The sequence below is a fragment of the Talpa occidentalis genome, unplaced genomic scaffold (assembly GCF_014898055.3).
Source record: "Talpa occidentalis isolate TD23 unplaced genomic scaffold, MPIMG_talOcc4v2.1 talOcc4.3, whole genome shotgun sequence".
NCBI lineage: Eukaryota > Metazoa > Chordata > Mammalia > Eulipotyphla > Talpidae > Talpa > Talpa occidentalis.
Window position 1 is genome coordinate 20,617,605 of NW_023603184.1, and position 21,591 is coordinate 20,639,195.

Here is a 21,591-nt window from a genome sequence, read left to right on the forward strand (position 1 = left end):
TGGTGATTCCATATGAATTTCATCAATAATTGTTCTATTTCTTTGAAGAATGCCATTGAGATTTTGATTGGAATAGCATTGAATCTGTATATTGCTTTTGGTAGGATGGCCATTTTAATAATGTTTATTCTTCCAATCCATGAGCAGGGGATGTCTTTCCATTTCTTTGTGTCTTCTTCTATTTCTTTTAACAGTGTTTTATAGTTTTCTTTGTATAGGTCCTTTACCTCTTTTGTTAGATTTATTCCCAAATATTTGATTTTTTTTGTTTCGATAATAAAAGGGGTGGTTTTTTTATTTCTTCTTCTTCAGATTTATTGTTTGTGTATAGGAAGGCTACTGACTTTTGCGTGTTGATTTTGTATCCTGCCACTTTACTGAATTGATTGATGAGTTGAATTAGTTTTTCTGTGGAGATTTTGGGGTTCTCTATGTATATTATCATATCATCTGCAAATAGTGATAGTTTGACTTCTTCTTTTCCTATTTGGATTCCTTGGATGTCTTTCTCTTGTCTTATTGCTCTGGCTAGGACTTCCAGTATTATATTGAAAAGCAGTGGTGAGAGTGGACATCCTTGTCTTGTTCCAGATCTTAATGGAATTGCTTTCAGCTTTTCACCATTGAGAATGATACTGGCTGTTGGCTTGTCATAGATGGCCTTTATGATGTTGAGGTATGTTCCTTGTATCCCAAGAATTTCAAGGGCTTTTATCATGAATGGGTGTTGCACTTTGTCGAAAGCTTTCTCAGCATCTATTGATATTATCATATGGTTTTATATTTCTTTTTGTTGATGTGTTGGATAACGTTGATTGATTTTCGGATGTTAAACCATCCTTGTGCCCCTGGAATAAATCCAACTTGGTCATGGTGAATTATCTTATGGATACATTGTTGGATTCTGATAGCTAAAATTTTATTGAGGATTTTTGCATCAGTGTTCATTAGGGAGATTGGCCTATAGTTTTCCTTTTTTGTGTTGTCCTTATTCGGTTTTGGTATTAGTGTAATATTGGCTTCATAGAACGTGTTTGGTATTGTCCCTTCCTTCTCAATTTTTTGGAAGAGTTTGTGAAGGATAGGCACTAATTCGTCTCTGAATGTTTGGTAGAATTCATTTGTAAATCCATCAGGTCCTGGGCTTTTGTTTTTGGGGAGGTTTTTAATTACCATTTCAATTTCGCTGCTTGTAATTGGTCTGTTTAGGTGTTCTATTTCTTCTTTATCTAGCTTTGGGTGATTGTAGAGTTGTAGGAATTTGTCCATCTCCTCTAGATTGTTGAACTTGTTTCCATATAACTGTTCATAGTAGTTACTGATTATTCTTTTGATTTCTGCTGTGTCCGTTGTGATTTCTCCTCTTTCATTGATGATTCTGTGTATTTGTGCTTTCTCCCTTTTTTCCTTTGTGAGCCTGGCTAGGGGTTTGTCTATTTTATTTATTTTTTCAAAGAACCAGCTCTTGGTTTCATTGATCTTTTGGATTGTTTTTTTAGTTTCAATTTCATCTATTTCTGCTTTGGTTTTTATTATTTCTTTTCTTCTACTGGTTCTGGGGTTTTTTTGTTGTTCTTTTTCTAGATCTTTGAGCTTCAAGATTAGGTTGTTTCTTTGAGTTCTTTCTTGTTTTTTGATGTGAGCTTCTATTGCTATATATTTTCCTCTTATTACTGCTTTTGCTGCATCCCATACATTTAGGATATTGGTGTCCTCCTTGTCATTCAATTCAAAGAATTTTTTAATTTCTTCTTTGATCTCCTCGTTAGTCCAGTGGTCTTCCAGTAGTGTGGCTTTTAATCTCCATGAGGTAGGATAGTTCCTTGCCTTCTTTTTATGATTTATTTCTAGTTTGATGCCTTCGTGGTCAGAAAAGATGGTTGGTATGATTTCAATCTTGGTGTATCTGTTGATGTTTGTCTTGTGCCCCAGTATGTGATTGATCCTGGAGAATGATCCGTGTGCGCTTGAGAAAAATGTGTACTCCGTTTTTTTTGGGTTTAGTGTTCTATAGATGTCTGTTAAGCCCAAATGCTCTAGGTCCTTATTTAGAGCTTTAGTTTCTTTACTTATTTTTTGTCTTGTTGATCTATCCATTGTTGATAGTGGTGTGTTGAAGTCTCCCACTACATATGTGTTTTCTCTGATGTCTGTTTTCAGAGAGGACAACAGTTGTCTGATATATTTTGGTGCTCTTTCGTTTGGTGAGTATATGTTAATGAGTGTTATTTCTTCTTGAAGTATTGTCCCCTTAATCATAATGTAGTGACCATTGGGGTCTCTTTTTATTTTTTTGAGTTTGAAGTCTGTTTTATCTGATATAAATATAGCTGTTCCTGCTTTCTTTTTTGGCCCATTTGCTTGTAGGATTGTTTTCCATCCTTTGACTTTGAGCCTATTTTTATCTTTTGTAGCTAAATGTGTTTCCTGGAGACAGCAAAAGGTTGGGTTTTGTTTCTTAATCCAGGCTGCAACTCTGTGTCTTTTTATTGAAGAGTTTAGTCCATTTACATTTAGAGTTAATATTGATATGTTAGCATCTGTATTTGCCATTATGTTTGTCTTTCCTTTGATTTTATTTATTTATTCTTTTAATAACTTTTTTTTTTTTTTGGTCTTCTTTCGTTGTTATTCGTCCCTCTGAGGTTCTGGCTTTAGGATTCCTTGTAGTATTTTTTGGAGTGGGGGTTTAGTCGCAATGAACTTCCGGAGTTTCTCTTTGTCTGGGAAGGTCCATATTCTTTCTTCATGGAGGAAAGAGAGCTTTGCGGGATAGAGTATTCTTGGTTGGCATCTGTTTTCTTGGAGTCTGTTGACTATGTCCCTCCACTCTCTCCTTGCCCGTAGTGTTTCTTCAGAGAAGTCTGATGTCAGCCTGATTGGTTTTCCTTTGAATGTTATCTGTTTCTTCCCTCTTGTCAGCTTCATTATTTTTTCCTTGTCCTGGATTCTTGGGAGCTTTACTATTATGTGTCTTGCTGTGTTTTTCCTTTCGTCGTGGAAGTTTGGTGTTCTTCTTGCTTCTTGTATATCAATTTTCAGCTCCTTCTTCTCATTTGGGAAGTTCTCTTCAATTATATCCATGAATATTTTCTCTGTTCCTACATCTCTCTCCTCTCCTTCTGGAATTCCTATAACTCTTATATTTCCTTTCCTCATGGAGTCAGATAGTTCCCGAAGTCTTTCTTCATTCTTTTTCCTTCGTACTTCTCTTTCCTTTTCTGTTTTGGTTCTTTTTATTTCTGTGTCTTCAAGATTACTTATTCGTTCTTCCATTTCATCTATTCTGCTTTCATTGCTTTTCCCAGAGTTCTTTAGTTCCTCCATTAATTCTTTGATCTCCTGCATTTCTCTTACTTCCCTCTTTAGGGACTCAATTTCCTTCTTCTGATCTATCACTTTTTTAATCATGGCAATTTTAAATTCTCTTTCTGGAAGGCTCAGAAGTTCTTCCAAGTTGCTGTCGTTGCAATCTGGGGAGTGGTTTTCTTTTTGTGGTGTGCTTCTTTCCTGAGGAGTTGTTAGGTTGTGTGGTTCTTCTACTCCCTACTGTCTGTTTTCTAATTTGTCGTATGCGTTGGGACACTGTGTTGCTCGGACTGACTGACATCTTGGGTGAACTTCTCCGCCCCCTCTGGCTCTTCCAGGAGCCATCTCTGTCTTCTGGGGGAGCTTTCTGCTGGTTTTAGGCAGTTTTTACTGAAGAAATGTCCCTGTTCTCAAATGGCGAAGCGGGATGCAGTCCCTGCGCCTCCGTTTTCAGGCACACTCTTCTGCGCCCCCGGTCTGCCCCGGTCGTGGGTGCCTGCTCCCTCTGTGGGCTCAGACTGCTGGTCGGAAGGGGCCTGGCGTGGAATAACTTCCCGGCTGGCCACTGGGTCCTCCAGAAACCTTCTGCCCTTTTCAAGCAGTCTTAAGAAATGTCCTGTTTTATAGGGTGTTAGTGACTTTTTTTTTCCTGGTCGCTAGGTGGCGCCAGAGATCTCTCCTATTGGCCTTGGGGGGCTGTTTTTCGCCTCCCCCCACCCCGTGGGACAGAGAACAGAGCGGGAATGGTAGGGTACACCTCAACAGCTTTGGGGTGCTGTGTCTGCCTTGTGCCCCACCGTCGTGGAGAAGCCACGCCCCGAATTTTCGTGCCCCGGGTCTCAGTTCAAAGCCCTCAGGTCCAGGACGCGGGCTGTAGCCCAGTTTAGTGGCGCGGGAATGGCGCCTTTTGCACAGCTCCCGTGCCTGGGCGCCTGGTTCCTGCTCACTCAGGGAGGGACCTTCACCTCAGTGAGGACCTCCGCGCGTCTCCCCGCAAGCCTAGGTCGTCTCCCAAGCCTAGGTCGCAGGTGCGGGGACCTGGGCAGCCGTGATCCAGGTCTGCACTTGCTTTTCAAGCTCTCAGAGCGCGCTGCTTTCCCGCGCCAGCTTACCCACAGCCTGGGCTGTGTGCGCGTCTCCCGGAGTCTTTGTTCTTCTCTAATGGCGCCAGGAGCCGTTCGCTCACCTCCGCGGCGGATCCTGCAGGGTTCGCCTCAGCTCCCGTTCACGGGGTGTGGTGGCTGCAATAGTTCCTTTCCACTCACAGTCCTGCTTGCTGCGTCGTTTGTTCTTGTGGGCCGTTTTGGTTTGTTGTTTCCTCCTCTCTGCCGGTGGGAGAGTGCCGCCTCTGTGGGCGGGGGAGGGGAGCAGGGTTCTGCGCTTCCCTCCCTTCTGGTCCTCTTTTATGGCCACTTTCCTGATTATAATATATTTCTACACAACACTGTTCTAGTAGTTGTGGGAGACTTAGGTATGGTGAAGAAAATTTGAGGAGTATTTTTAACTCCCATTTATAAAAAAGATTGGAAAACAAGTGAACATATATAAATTTTCTAGAGAGGAGATGCCAAAATGAAACTACTTGATATTTTGGTTTGGTTGACATTTTTTTTTTAATAGATTATTATAAGCTACCAGCTTGTTAATTATTTAAAGAGCATTACTAGAGATGATTGAATTTCTGCTTATTTTACCATCAGTTACTTTTTTATGTTTTGACTAGTATTAAAAATATCTTGGTTTTGGGCCTGCCCTGGTGGCGCAGTGGTTGAGCGCTGGGCTGCGAGGCTTCCTGCAGCCTCTGCAGTGCTGGTTCGATCCCCGGCCGCCAGCGAGGGTCCCACCAAAAAAAAAATCTTGGTTTTAGTAGCAGATTTTTAAAACTATACCCATTCTCTTACTTCCCTTAATGGAAGGCATTATGATGAAATCATAACACAAGTGGCATGATAATAACTGGTATGTTATTACATAAGCAAATAGGAGGATCCCACATTTGAGGGTACTAAATCTATGGAAGCCAGGAAGGGAAGAGTGGAGTTGCTGTGCTCTGTAGAATGGCTCAGAAATTTCTCAGTCAGTTGTCCAAATAATCTGTGTAAGAAAGGGATAACCAGTCTATTTCCTAGAGTTGATGTTCACTTCACTGGTGTAGGAATAAAGGGCTATTGTGTTCTGACCAGAAGTGATTGAAAGTTTTATCTGCCTTTTGTCCCAGAATATCACAAGTGGATCATTTTCTGCAACCATATAAGGTGAGGTTCCCACTGGAAAAACAAGGCTTCGGACTTGAAAGCTGTCTGAAATTTACTCTCATCTATTCTTCATTCCCCATTCTCTCATCTCTTTTTATATCTTCTTGTAGCCAAGACCAGAGATCTAAGTAGTCCCTTCTCATTCACATCCTGGGCCCACTCAGCAAAGACCTGTTTTGAAGTTTGTCATTTGGAGGTTGTGGTCTCTACTGTGAGTCTTCCTATAGAAATGTATACATTTTCTAATTTGCCCATCAGATGGGGGAACAGGTGTGTTCATTTGTTAATTTCAAGAGAGGATTTAGGTATACCTTTTAGACATTACTTAAATCAATATTTTCATTTCTAATTGAAAGTTTCCACATGAAATGCCATTTTTTCTGTTTCTAAAAAATTAAATTTCTACAAAAGAAAAAGGAATAAAGGAGAATCCTGTGCCGAAATATATTTTGCCTCTCTCTTTTTTCTCTCTGTCCACATTTATACACACACTCATCAGTGCACCCCTACATGTACATATGTAGTCATATACTTATATATAAGAGTTAATATGTAGGTATATGATTTTGAAAATACTAAACAAGCTAAATTGAAAATAATAATAAATAAAAGGAAGAATGTGAGACTGCAGTTACTAAAATGCAAGCTAACATTAAAAAGGTTATCTCAATTATCTAGTAAATATTAATAAGAGTGAAAATGAAGCCAAGCTTAGCCTGGATAACTGCTAGGTAAAACCTCTGATTCCCACAAAGAAAATGTTTCTAACTCTCTAGGAACTTGAAGTAAGTCTCAAACCAAGTCAACTTTTCAGAGCAGATGGTAATTCATGTCATAGTATTCATAGATGGCAAAACAAAATTATTTTGAGCAGCAATATAAATAGAGATGAAGAAACAGATCATCCTAAATTATGAAAAACAAGATATCACATTTTAGTTTCCTTTGTTCAGATACTCATTCTTCTCTCATTCCTGATGATTCTAACTATGATATTAAGGGATAAAAAAGAATATAAATTTTTAAAATTTATTTATGCATACAAGAACTGGGGCGGGGGGGGGTGCTGACAGGATTCACCAGAGAGAGAGTAGAAAACAGAACAGGTATATCTACTGAAATACACTGCTGAGGAGAGCAGCAGGAGAGACAGGAGAGGTCTGCTGCACCATGTCAGTTAGCTCCTTGGCCAGGGATCAAACTTATGCTGCAGTCACTGGCAATAGCTTGATAGTGCTGAAACTTTAATTCCTGTGCCATCAGGGAGACCCAGGATTTAAATATTATAAATATGACATAGTAATAGTGGTAATGATGTCTCTTGATACAATTTTGAAGTTGCTTACATCTAATTATGCATTCTAATAAGACTTCACCTGCAACAGTTCATATAATCACCAAATAAAGTAGTACATAGTACTGATATGCTTTTTACAAGAGCCTCAGAGAAATAAAATAACTTTCTTATATTTACTCAGCTAAGAAGTAGTAGAGATGAAATTGATTTATTTAGTGTTTACTATATGCCAGATTTGAGTTGAGAAGCATATTTAGGGATTACAGACCTTAATTTCATCCAAAGTCAATTACATCCCACAATCAAGAGCTACTGCTGTGGGGCCTGATTCCAGCAGTTGTGTCACACACTCACCCTTAGCTCTTCACTCATAAATCAGGGTTGGGAGTTAGAAGACCCCTAACAATCAAATACCACAAAAGTGTTTTCTTACCATGTATGCTGACTGAGTGATTTTAAGGTCTGAGTGATTTTAAGGTTTTCTTTATTACTCATTTTTTTTACTTTTTACATATGTATTTGTTCCACAGTGATTTTGGAAAAGAAAATTAACAATTTCCCAGTCCCCCAAAAAAAAGGACACAAAGAAAGAAACACACTTACAGTAGTCTGTTGTTTATCGACTTTCTCATTTGCCTCTTTAAGTTGATTTTGCAGGGTCTCCTCGAGAGACTTCATTTGTTCTCTAGTAGAAAATCGAGAGCAAAAGAGAGACATAATATAATTCAATTATTTCCTGTGTACTTTATGAAAGAAGGTTTTGCTGCCTGCCTGCCTGCCTACATCTTCAAAATCGTGAGAATAGCACAGAGGCAAGCGAAGCATACAGGATGTATCTCAGGATTCTGATAGAAAGGACTTTCTTCCTGTGCAAGTACTAAAAGCAACCTGCATTCAGAGGAAATTGCTTTGCTATTGTGTCTTATAAGAATCCCACTGTGTGAGTCATCTGTGAGCTGCATAATGTGCTAAATCAAATCAATATAATAATTCAAGTTGCAAAGCTAATTTTAATGACAGCATGCCAAGGTGTGAACAAGTTGGTTAGAAAAAGTCACCACAGACTTACTGATAGGATGAAATTACTATTCCCTGCCAGTGTCCCTAATTGATTAATTTTAATGCATTATGTGTCAGACATCCTTTATAAAGCCTGAGCCTTTTTGTAAAAACAGAGAAAAGAGACTTCTTTCAATCTCGAGGGCTGCCTAATTTATTTAGGATAATAAAAGAAATCTATGTCTGCATATATACACTCATGCCATGTTTCAAGCTCACTGATACATATGGGCCCTGTCTCACTTCCTAAGCATTAAAATAGTTCCATAAATGTGCATTTCCCTCAAGGGTGCAGGATTGATGCAAATCACATCTTTCTGTGTCTTAATTTTATCACTAAGCTATCCCTACAAAACAATTCAGATATCAGCTAAGGGTGAGGATATGAATGTGTGTGTGTGTGAATGAGAGAGAGGGTGGGCAAAAGAGAGAGAGAGAGAGAGAGAGAGAGAGAGAAAGAGAGAGAGAGAGAGAGAGAGAATACAAATTTTGGGTAAGAAATAAACTTATTCAATGAAACAGCAATAAGTGGACAACTTTTCCAGTCTTAACAAACTAATTTAAAATCCCCAACTTAATACCAAAAAAGAAAAAAAAAATATCTTGGGAACCCTACTGGACAAAATAGAGAGTTACAAAATAGTAGTTACAAAATAAAGAGTAGGGGATAGGAGACATTCTTGCAGACTCATTTTTTTTTCCTCATATAAAATGGGCACAATGACAGAACTACCTCACGGGATTGTAGTCAGATTTCAGTGATGCTATGTAGGCAAGTCATCTTAATATTCAAATGGACAATGAAATCTATGCTTAGTACAATGCCTGGAAAACCATCACTCAATAAATACAAATACGACAGTCTAGCCCAACATTTGAGAGTTTCTGTCTCCTGTGGTAGCACACAGCTTTATTTTCTGATATTCATGACTGTCTCCTTCACCATCTCACTGAGTGATGGACATGTATTGTGCAGTTGTATCTAGTTTTATGTTTTTGTTTATTCTTTTTCAACATGGAATGCTCTATGGAAGAGTAACTATTTTCAGCATTCCTTCTTTAACCAGTTATGCCTATGAAAATATTGTTTGTAATACTTTAACATTAATTCTGTGAGCCACAAATATTTGTACATAACAGGTGTCTTATTTCAAGGGAATAAAATAATTTAAAATGATGTACTTTTAAAAATATGTCAGAATGATATTTTAGACATGCACTTTTTATTATTGAACTTAGAAGAGTATTTCATGTTCAACAAGTAATATGTATTGATCAATTATAATTAATATCAATAATGATATCTTGAATTATTATACTAATATAACAAACAAATAAAATATAATATTAATACTGATAGAGGTCTCTGGGACAGAGGAAAAGGTACAAGATGGAAAAGGGACTACATATTGATAGTATCATGTCTGTAAATTTTTTAACAGTTTTTTAAAGTCTGACCACTTTAGGAAAAAAGAACGAGAAAATAAAAGGAAAATACAGTCTTACCTTTGTCTCTCACCTATTTCCAGAAGCTTCTCAACATTACTTTTGGCAAATTTCTCTTCACTTTTCAAAGACTGATAAGAAAAGTAGATAAAAGGAAGTCTTACTTAATTGATAACCTGAGGCTCACTTTTGGTTCTAAGGTACAAGATGTGGCTTCAGGGTCGCCCTGGAACAAGAATGTACAAATAGGGCCACGGTGCTCCCAGGGCCCTAAGGATGCCCAAAGGATGATGGTAATCACAGCTAGCACTTTTGCTCCATGGTGTGTGAAAAGCAATGAGCTCAGCCTCAGCTTCCAGAGGCTCCATGGAGGAGAATGCGCTGTCCAAAAATCTAGAAGTCTTTGTAAGAGAATACAAAAGATTTTCTACTTTCCACTTGAAGTTTTACTCTGTTCTTTTTAGCCATGTTAAACCTGCTCTGGCATAGTTTCTGCAAATACAGGGGGATATAAACGTCCTCTCTGAGTAGAATATGCTAAGCAGTAACACAATTCGAGATCAAAGCAGTCAAACAGCATGCATCTCTTTGGTCCTGTCTATTTATTAGGTATGAATAATGCATTAGAATTCACAGAAAAACTCAGGCCATGTAAAACTGTAACAGACTGTGTAGATGGAATATTAAAGGGAAAAAAGTACATCACCTCAGTCATTAGTATTTATTTACTCGGGCAAATTGAGAATTGGCAGACCAGTAAAACAGAAAAGTTCATGGAGTTTTTCTCATTAGAGAATCAGTAGTGCGCCTCCCTGGTGGTGTGGGGGTTGAGACACAAACTCTGAAGTTGTCCACAGCCACTGCAGCAGGAGTTCAATCCCCGGCCAGGGAGCTACCCACATGGCACAGCAGACCTCTCCTGACTTGCCCGCTACTCCCCTCGGCAGTGTGTTTCAGTTGATCTGGCTGTTCTGTTCCCCACTCTGTCTCTGGTATCTCCTCTTACCCCCCACACCTCTGGCCTGTGCCCCAGTTCTTGTGTGCATAAATAAATAAATCTTTAAAAAAAATTAGAGAATCAGTCCTATTAAGCTTTCCCTAAGAACTGTCTTATTTATATTCAACAAAGTGTTTAAGAGGGTAGCCTATCTTTCTTGATATTAAAAGTTGAAACTGAGACCTTCATAATGACACAGGGTTAAAGTCAGTGCTATCAAGGTATTACCAGCCACTGCGGCATGAGTTCAATCCCCAGTCAGGGAGCAACCCACAGGGCACAGCAGACCTCTCTTGTCTTGCCCACTGCTCCCCTCAGCAGTGTATTTCAGTAGATCCGCCTGTTCTGCTTCCTACTCTGTCCATGGTGAATCCTCTCAAACCCTGCTCCTCTGGCCAATACCCCAGTTCTTGTATGCATAAATAAAAATAAATCTTTAAAAAAATTTTGAAACTGAAAGTCAATAATATTGTTTGTATAGAGAACAGCTGTGGCAGCTAGGAAATTGACAAAAGCAAGAATGGCAAGCATTTTATTACTTCATATTTACTTAACAAATATCTGTCATGAATAATGCAAGGACCCATACAAAGGCTTGGTGTCTACCTTTATAAATTTTCTAGCTAATCTGAAAACAGCCAATTTTCACAGGGAAATTTAAGCATTCCAGGAATGACAATTTTGAAGAGCTTATTTTATACAGTTATTGGAAAACTCATAGAAGCTAAAGGATATGTTAAAGCACTTGGTGAAAAGTGCAGTAAAAATATATTTATTCATTGGCCTACACTCCAATTCATCTATACAAAAATAAATAAATAAATCTTAAAAAATAAAAAAAATAAAAAGGCAGGGGATCATCCTCAAAAAAAAATGTTATAGGAAAATAAAAACAACAAACAAGAGATGCAGAATACAAAGTGTAGTTATGAATACGGGGATCAGGAAGTATTCAATTAGAAGACCTGGATTTCCCTTGACAATTAATTTCCCCGCAGAGCCAGAACCACCATTTATTAGATGCATGGCTTTGGTTAATTCCTATGACTTGTTATAATTGAGTCTGGCTTCCTCATTTTACAATGAATAAAATACTACCATAATTTTGAGGAGAGGTTGGGAGGATTTAAGAAACATGTGCACATAGAAAGGAGTAAAAATATAACCCTGAAATTACATATACATGTAAACAATTGACATGTTATAATTAAAAATAAATATAAAGAATGAAAAATACCATACACTATGGTTGATACAAAAAAAAACAAAGGGTAGTTGAAGAATTGTAGCTACACTTACTGGTAGAATTGTTAGTCTGTCAAAAATATGTTATTTTGTGAAATTACACATTTTATCAAGCAACTTTCTAGAGTGTGATTTTATGTCTTATGCTACTAGTAAAGAACGACGGTGTGTCCCAGAAATACTGTAAACACCAGTCACTCATGGGCATTTCACCATATGTTTGAAATAGTCTCAATGTGCCAGGTGTTCTGCCTCTAAGAAGATGCAGGTGTCTTGAATATTCTTTGCATTCTCACATACTTGATGAATTTCTACTAAAGATCTGGTGGAGCTCAGGCAGCAGCTTTCCATGAAAACTAATTGATTTGCACCCATTTTCTCTTTTTTTTTTAAGATTTATTTATGCATACAAGAATTGCCTGGGGTACAGGCCAGAGGTACAGGGGGTGGCTGGGGATCGGACTTGTGCTACAGAGGCTGCAGATAGCTTCACTGTGCTGTGCTTAATCCCTTGCACCACCAGTGAGGCCCTGAACCCATTTTCATACTAGCCAGGGAATTCCTAATGCTCTGTGCATATTTCTGATACAGCACTGTTACTCCTACAGTGTTTATCATATCCAACTAGCTCTCTCCATGTCCCACTAGGGTGGGTGATTTCACTGTTGTTGCTGTTTTTTCTTGTTTTCAAAACTCAACACACACCTGGAACAAATGCCTGGGCTTTGGTTTCAAATACCGGATTTGCCTCTGAACTATCTCTATGCTTTCAAACACAGAGTATAGTATGCCCTCAGTAAATACAAAGTGTAAGCCAAATATTAAAATATATTCTCAGGTATTTCAGTATTTTGCTTATCAGATATAAATCTTGTCTTTGGTTTTTGATTTAGATTTGACTATTAAAATATGTTCAAAAAATGACACTCAAAATTCTCATACATTTAGACATTTTAGTAATGACTTTCTTAAATAATCTTTTTGGAATTTAAAATCATTTTATAGAGATCATTATTATATTCACATTCCTATTTTCACTTAACAGTGGTCATAATTACTTTTTATTATTTTATATAATATAAAAACACACACAGGGGTCAAATTGATCTTAGCAGCTGTGAGAAATTGAAGGCTTTGCCAAGCAAATAATTTTCTCATTCGTAAATTTGCAAAGCAGAAATTCCCAGGCTGCATTTCAAATGACATTTCTTTTCAAAGCTTATATGATAATAAGTATCTTCCAAGGTCACACCTAGAAATATATGGAAAACTGGTAAAAAAAAAAGAGTAGTTTTTGCATATTAATCTACAAGACAAACCAGGTGACTCCTTATCCTTTGCTGCTGGGGATATTAGTTTGCATCTTACCCTAAGGTTGCTTTTAATTCCATCAAGTTCTCTTGATGTCTTTGCCAGCTGATACAGAATGGTGCTTCTTTCCTTAAACACTTCTTTCAGCTGCCTTTCCAGTTCCTCATAGTCCTGTCTAACACAGAAAGAAAAGGCATGAGAGTCCCCCAAATGTTTCCACTTGGGTACAACCACTTTAATCATAATCATAAGCCTCACATTTAAAGCAAAGTCTAAATTAATTGAAATCTTAATTACTTGGATGTTTTGTTTTTAGTATGCCATCTAAATAGGAAAATTGAAAAAACAGTTTTTATAATAGGGCTCATTTTGCATTAAGGATTATCCAGGTTACACAGTATTCTAGAACAATATTGTAACAAGTCATCAGGTACTTCTTAGAAATTACCTATTTATTTTCCATGACTTCACACCACTTTTCCCCAAAGTTCTTAAAGTGTGAAATCAAAATACATGATAATGTATCTAGAAGATATGAACAGGCTTGAATGTTGGGGTTGGGGATAAATTTGTGGGTAGACCCAGAAAAGAATGTAGTGCCTGGGTTCATTGCCGGTTTGTAGGGAAGGAAGCCCATTGAAAAGACATCCTTTCCATTCATGTCTAAGACTCTCTATTGTTATTAAAGAGGTATCAGAAGAAGCAAAATATATAGAATAATCAGTTGTTAAATATAGTAAATATCATTCAAATTACAGTTAAATTTGAAATAAATATTAAAACAATATTTATCTCAGAAACATACATATACTTTTTTTCATATGGTCTCTGTAGCAAGATAACACAGGTATTGTCATTTTTACAAATATAAAAGTGTTGGGTACAGAAAGACTGGTTCTATGCTAAGATACTATTTAAGAATAAATGAGGAACTAGTGCGTGTACATGTCTATGTGTGAATGTTTATGCATGTGCAATTATGAATGAATGTTTGAATGTGTGAGTGTGTGTGTAGAGGGCAATGTGGATAAAGAAACTGACAATTACCAGTACAGTATAAACTATAAATGACAAGAGAAAGTTAAAAATACTAGTTGGACACATCAGAGAGCAACTATCAGGAAAGGCTTCCAGGAAAATGTAATATAAAGCATGTAAGATACATTTTAAAGATAAGTAAAAATTAGCTCCATATGAAAGGGGAAAGCATGTGTAAATGCTAATGAAAATATTTTTTTATTTTTAAAATATCAGCATAAATATCGGATCTAGAGTCCTTATAAAATTTGCTGCTGAAATGAGGATATGGAAAGTGAGACTCAAAGGTTGGTTAGTGTATTTCACATTCTTATTGAAAGAAATTGGAATGTCCCACTGCTGAAAACTTTAATATTTCTCTCTGGTCTTGAGATTTCCACTAATGAACAGTAATCAGCCTGCAATCAAACAGATATTAATGCCTCAGGTCTCTTCAGTCTCACTAGCAAAGTCAAATAATGGATGGCAAGATATATTTTCACTTTCTTCTAATTACACAGTTTTACTTCATGCTCTGGTTTGTTTCTCATGAATGTGAAAATAAACCTATCTCCAAAATTATCTTTTATTTAATTTTTTTTATTGTATAGAAGAACTGGGATATAGGCCCAAGCAATGGGGGATGAGAGGATTCACCAGAGACAGACTGGGGAGTAGAACAGGTGAATTTACTGAAACAACACTGCTAAGGGGAGCAGTGGGCAAGACAGGAAGGGTCTGCTGCTCCATATGGGGGTTAGCTACCTGGTCAGGGATTGAACTCAAGCTACAGCTGTGATAGCACTGAGCCTTAACTCCTATGCTACCTGGGAGCCCCCAAATTATCTTAAATGACCATAATAAATCATAACGTTATTACATGCAAGATTATATTATATATATGACACACGCACATACTTATATATATATATATATATATATATGCAAACACATTTACACATCTCATCTTCAGAACAACTCAATGAGATAAGAATTAGCTTCACTCCATTATACAGATGAAGAAATTTAGTTACATGTGTAGAAATTAATTTCCAAGGGCATATTTTTCCTGAGGAAATAGTATATCGATTAGCCTTAAGAGTTCAATATCTTAGCCATTAAATTTTAAGATCATACTGATTTTGTTAGCAGTTTATCGCAGTTAAATATTCACTGTGCACCTCATAGAAATTGTTTTACTTCCTTCAATGTTGCATATATACATTTTCAGTATTGGATTTACTTGTCATTTCATTCAATAAAATCATGGAGAGCATTTTTTTATTGCATATAATCATTTAATTCCATTATCATATGTGACCTTCAAATATTTTCATAAGAAAAGGAAAGTCAATTTATATTTCTATATTTTCTGCTAAATACACTGAGAGACATGAAGACAATATAGTTTATCAGAAAAATATAACTACCAAAAGTGTTCACTAATAGCACCTCTAGATTCAATTATTCAAGGTACTTTTAAGAAACCACATTACTCTACAGCAATAATATTAATGGAAGCATTGGTTAGCATTTTATCAGATTTTACTGCAATTAAAAATAGTATATTTTTACCTCCTAATACATGTTTTTTCCATACATTAAAAAAAAAAAAGATCCTCACATAGATGTGTTCTGGAACTAGTTTGAACACCTTTGAAGCTCTTACTGTGTCTATACATATTAAAATCCTTTATGCATGCATTTTCATATATCTTACAACTGGATATTTGGCTACAAATATATTTTTCTGAATATTGTTGACATAATTTTTTCTAGGAGTGAAAATAATTCACTCCCAGAGTGAAGTTAACACATGAATTTTGAAAAGTGCTAAAAATTACCTTCCATTATTATTCCAATCTATACTTTTTTTTTAAGATTTATTTATTTATGCATACAAGAGCTGGGGTATAGGCCAGAGGAGCAGGGGGGTGAGAGGATTCACCAGAGACAGAGTGGGGAACAGAACAGGCAGTTCTACTGAAATACACTGCTGAGGGGAGCAGCGGGTGAGTCAGGAGAGGTCTGCTGTGCCATATGGGTTGCTCCCTGGCAGGCCAGGGATTGAACTCGTGCTGCAGAGGCTGTGGACACCTTCATAGGTTGTGTCTTAACCCCTTGTGCCACCAGGGAGGCCTCCCAATCTATACATCTATTATCAATATATTCTGTGGAAAGCTTCATAGGTTGCATCTTAATCCCACACGCCACCAGGGAGGCCTCCCAATCTACAGTTCTACTACCAATATATTATAACATAATTCTCAGCACATTTCTTTATGATATAAAATCTAATCATTTCATTAGAAAATTGATTATATTTTCATAACTTCAACCACCCTTTGTGTAGGGGAGGTACCATCTTCCCTGACCCTAGTATTTGCAGACACCTTGGACTAGCTTCTGGGAATGAGGAGTGGAGTTTGGTGATCAGGTGAAGCTATATAGGTGGTTTAGGGGAGGGTCCCTTTGTTTCTGTTGCTTGATTTGCACCCTGATACTTCTGGGGAGGTACAATACAATCAGTGATGTGTATCACAGAGTTTTAAAAAATATTTCCACTTCATTTTAATTGTATTTTGGTTTTGTGATAAATGAAAAAAAAAGATTCTCTAGGAGTGTGCTGAACGCCTCCATATTTAAGCCTTATACTATTCAGAAGCTCTGAAGCTGTGCTCTGAGACTGCAAGAAGTTTACCTTCCCCCCAAAGAAATGGAACAACAATAACCATAGAAATACAAATTTCTTCCTGCTTCTAGTATTTTTGCCTATATCCAAGGAATCATTTCTTATGGCAGTCACAGCCACAGTTTTATGTTTCTTATTCTTAAAATTAATATCTAATATTTATAATGCAATTGTAAGTGGGGCTTACATGTATATGTGTATATACATGTATATATACACACATGTGTATAATATACACGTGTATATATACATGTATGTGTGTGTATAAATTTTATGACTATAAACCAGAGTTTCAGAATTTATGGATTTTCTTCAAGATTATACATCTAGTAACTGACAGACATTATCTTCAACCCTTGTGATGATAAAACATTGTATATATGTGATCATATGTGATCTCCCTATAATAAGTGAACTGAGTAAATATTTTCTTATTTCCTTCTACATATATGACTCTTTGAAAAAAATTGTAACTATTTACAGTATCATAACCCTAAACCAACTGACTATAAAATATAGGTAAAGAAAGAAAAACCATGGACAGGGACATACCTAAGAGAAAATGTGATAGGAGTAAGACATTAGGGGTGAGGAACCTTTAGATTTCCAATGATGGAAATTTTTGCTGGAGATAAGATACTTGTACTAGGCTTTGAGCTATGCACAGAACTATTAAAAGAGATTAAGAGAAAAGATATTCTAAGCAGAGGGGACAATGGAAATGATGAAGTTAAATTTAAACTGTATTAAATTAAATTGAATTAAATTAAACTGGGCGGTGGCCTAGTTGCCCCCGCCAGCACCCCCATCAGCACCACCACCACCTTCAGCATCCCAAGTACCAGGAGTATTTCCTAGGAGCTAGTTGCCCCCATAAACACTCTAATTACCTGCAGAGAACAGGATGTACCCAGCATTTGCTAACCCAACACTTGCTAAGTGAGCAAAAAGAAACCAGAAAGCAAAGGAAACTCAAATATAAAAGCTAGATTCTAGTTCCTGTCACAATGAGACAGCCGCTGACCCTCACAAACAATCCCTGACTTCTGCAGTCAGTCTGACTTCTGCCTATCCTTTCTTGACAAGGACTTTCAATAAAACTGAGCTTCACTTCTAACCTCTCCGTCTCTGTGGATTCCCTGTGGATTCTTCCATTCCCAGCATCTGAGTTAACCTAGACCCCATCATTAAGCAATTACAATGAAAATGGGAATGTGCCTGCTGCAATACTGTAAATCAGCAGGTAATATAGTCTAATCTGCATACAGGGTATACTCTGGGTTATTGAATAAAAGTTGAGAAGTTGTTAACAGTCAATTTATTAAAATTCTTGAATGACATGCTCAGGACTCTGAAATACTTTCTATAAGAAATTGCTTTGTGAATTATAGGGGGAATATATTTAGGTATCTATATATGCATCTATAGCTGTGTGTGTATATATGTGTGTATATATATATATATATAGAGAGAGAGAGAGAGAGAGAGTGAGTGAGAGGAGAGATTGAGATCAATTCACAATGCAAAATATATTGAAAAAGAAGACCAATTTAAATTATCCACTCACCCACTCTACCCAATGGTCAAAATTATTCCAATGCATAGTTCTCATTTCTATATAGGCACGAAGATTGAATAAGGTAACATTTAATTGAGTTGTCCAGGATATTATGTTGGTAACTACAAGGAGTTGTACCCTGGAAAATATGTGCAATACTTGCCCTCAGAAAATTCAAGACAATCTTGGCAAAAAGTCCATGGGTTATTTTGTTAGGAGGCACCTGTGTCATCTGAAGCCATTCTTTTCCTTTTCTTTGAGGCAGACTCAACATTCAATGTGACCCCCCAGGAAACAAGCAGAGAATATTTCTTTCAAGGTCTGTAATTCAAACTAAGAGAATAACCCAAAGGCCACTATGGATGCATGGTAGAATTCATTCTTGCCCCTATCTAAAGATGTCTAGAAAAGTACCATAAGGATATATCTCATACAAATATAGTAAAATGTTCAGATATTGCAAGCCTCTTGGAAATATTTTAAACTAAAAATATACAACATTTTCCGCAGAAATCCTAAATCTATGAATACAGCCATAAGAAATAAAATTCCTACTCTTAAGAACATATGTTTAAAGCAACTCTAATAATAATTATCTGCATATAAAATAAGAGATATGAATAAGTTGTGCTAGATATATTGACTATGGTTCTTTCCTGGACCAAATTTTATCAGGTTGCTCTAAGCCCTCTTTCAACCAGGCTTCAACTTGACATTAATACTTGTGCTTGCATCACCCAGTTGTAGCAAGAATTTTGCTAAGTCAGTTTAGCCAGAACACTCCCCTAATCCAATTCTTCCTCCTCCACCATCGCCGCACCATTTGCCCCACCACACACACACATGATACCTGACTGCGCTGGTCTACTTTCAAGAAGAATCTTGCCAAGTCAAATGTAACCAGAACTCCTACCCTCTTACCCTGATATTTTCTCCAATAATTTTTCATCCACTGACCCCCACCCTTGACTATAAATCCTTGACTATAGATCAGTACTTGACCTTGTTAAATTTGGATTTGAGTCCAGACTATATTAAGATCTCTTTCCCTCTACAACTGTGATAGTTCCTTACTCTCTCAGTTTTTTATCATTTTAACTACTGAATCTAGTTTCCTTTGACAATACAATGTGGTATGTCATTTCAAGATTAAATCATATATCAAATACAGCCATAAGAGACGACTTGGAAGGATTTCTATAAGGTTCTTTGGAGAAATGAGAAAGAATTAAGAGTGTGATGCAGTTATACAACACATACAGAATAAATAATCCCTGTGAAGGGAACATAGATGCATTTGTGTCTATATGTACTCACATAGGATTGTGTTAGTAAGGATAGAAATTTGAAAAGGAAGGAGTTAATAGAGCACAAAGGAGGGTACAGACAGGAACTATATGAGAGGGAAGGAAAAAGGAAAAATAAAATATATTGTCTTTGTATAAATTATATGCATATGTGGGTATAATAACTCAAGTCAAAGTTGTTAATAAGATATAAAAGTAAATCTGTAGACTTTTTCATGCAAACACTTTAAGTAGACATGCACTGACTTAAGCGACTCCATCCCAATGATCACCCCTCATAACCATGCAGAGCTGGATGAATCCCCTACTATAAATACTTACAAAGGGGGCCTCCCTGGCTTTCACCAGCCACTGCGGCATGAGTTCGATCCCAGCTAGGGAGCTAACCCACCTATGGTGCAGCAGACCTCTCCTGTCTTGCCCACTGCTCCCCTCAGCAATATATTTCATTAAATTCACCTGTTCTGCTCCCCACTCTGTCTCTGGTGAATCCTCTCATCCCATACCTCAGGCCTACATCCCAGTTCTTGTATGCATAATAAACACATAATTAAATTTTTTTAAAATGCAAAAGAATATACTCAGTAGAGCATTACATTCTGCATGAAAAACATGTGGACTATAATAAAAATGTATAAAAAGGAGGAGTATGTTTTAGCATATTTATTAGTTATGAAATTTAAGACTTAATATTTTAGTTCCAGATTTTGTCATTACCCAGGAGATCAGACATCAGGAAAACCATCATAAATCTTTACACCTGTTTCCACATCTATGGCATATTAAATTTCACAAATTATATATCTTATGAAAAAGACATTTTTTTTAGTGCAAGGGCAAACAGATAGTTAAAATAAGTTATTTTTTTTTCCTGTTGAAAATAAGGGGAAAAGCCCTTCATCTCTCACAGCATTTAATTTAGAAAACTTTTCTTTCTCTGTCCTTTTGAAGTACATGTACATCTTCCAAAAGGTAAATCAGTCACTTGCCATCTTTAAGACCCATAAATATCTTTCTCAATTGACTTTGGAGTCATCTCTTTGAACATAATCATGGAGAGAGATAATAACCCCATCTCCCAGATTCTGTGGGAGGGTAAGAGTTTAACAATAGCTGCACCCAGGTCCAAATTACAAAAATAACTATTGTCATAAAGATTTAACTATGTTTTGTTATACAATTTATTTTCCCTTTGAATAAAGTCAGTTAGCTAATGCATATGGCTATCCCAACTGCCAGATGGATTAAGGATAAACTATGAATGACAAATGGTACTGCTGAGTTATCTTGCTTGAAGACTATTATTTATATTAAAAAAAATCTGTAGTAGCTTGTATCTTCTTGGTTATATAAAAGAATGCAATTTCTGTTTTTGCAAACTTTGAGTACCTTGCCTATAACACACATCATATTCTAATTAAAGCTTACTCAATAATAAAATTGTTCTTTTTCTTTTATACTTTTGCCAAGGTAGTTCCTGGATCAGAAAGAAATTTTGTTTTTAATTATATTTGCCCAATGTGGTCACTAAAGTTTCTTAAAATAGAAGACAGCAAGAGAGAAAATTCAATAGTGCTAATAATTATGCTTGCCATTTATTGAGTATATGTCTTGAAGGAACTGTGAGACAGGAGATACTATATTTCATTTAATGTAAGCATTATGCCATGCTGGATGTAATCTTTTTTAAAATGAACAATGTCTTCTCTTCCCAATGAAAATATACCCCTAAATATAAGCTGTGGCATCAAAAAAAAATAGCATTTTTTCCAATGCTGTAAAGCACATATATGATAATTGACAGAAGCACACCCTATATAGAGATACATAGATATACAAATCTCTCTCTATATGGAAGATTTTAGAAAATTAAGGCAGTTTTGTCAAAGTTTCCCTTATATCCCAACTTTAAAATTTGAATTCTTATCTTTACTATTCTAATAGTTCACATACAGTGGTTCTTAAACTTTTGTGGGCTGACAATTTATGCAAATGAAGTCTCCTAGAAAAATGTCAACTTTCTTATATATTGACAAATATTTTCTCTTGAGGGGTTCAGAATGTTGTTTACTTTTGCAGAGTCTATTTTAGTTTTCAG

The 21,591-nt window shown here is 36.5% G+C and overlaps 1 protein-coding gene across 1 annotated transcript in view; it reads right to left on the reverse strand.

Annotated features, from left to right (window-relative positions):
• LUZP2 (leucine zipper protein 2) overlaps positions 1-21,591 on the reverse strand; it is a 310,023-nt gene that overhangs the window by 148,505 nt on the left and 139,927 nt on the right. The window contains exons 2-4 of the mRNA XM_054699333.1: positions 12,977-13,094; positions 9,427-9,497; positions 7,465-7,546 (exon numbers count right to left, since the gene is read on the reverse strand). Of these exons, the coding sequence (XP_054555308.1) occupies positions 7,465-7,546; positions 9,427-9,497; positions 12,977-13,094 (271 nt within the window). The remainder of the gene's footprint in view (positions 1-7,464; positions 7,547-9,426; positions 9,498-12,976; positions 13,095-21,591) is intronic.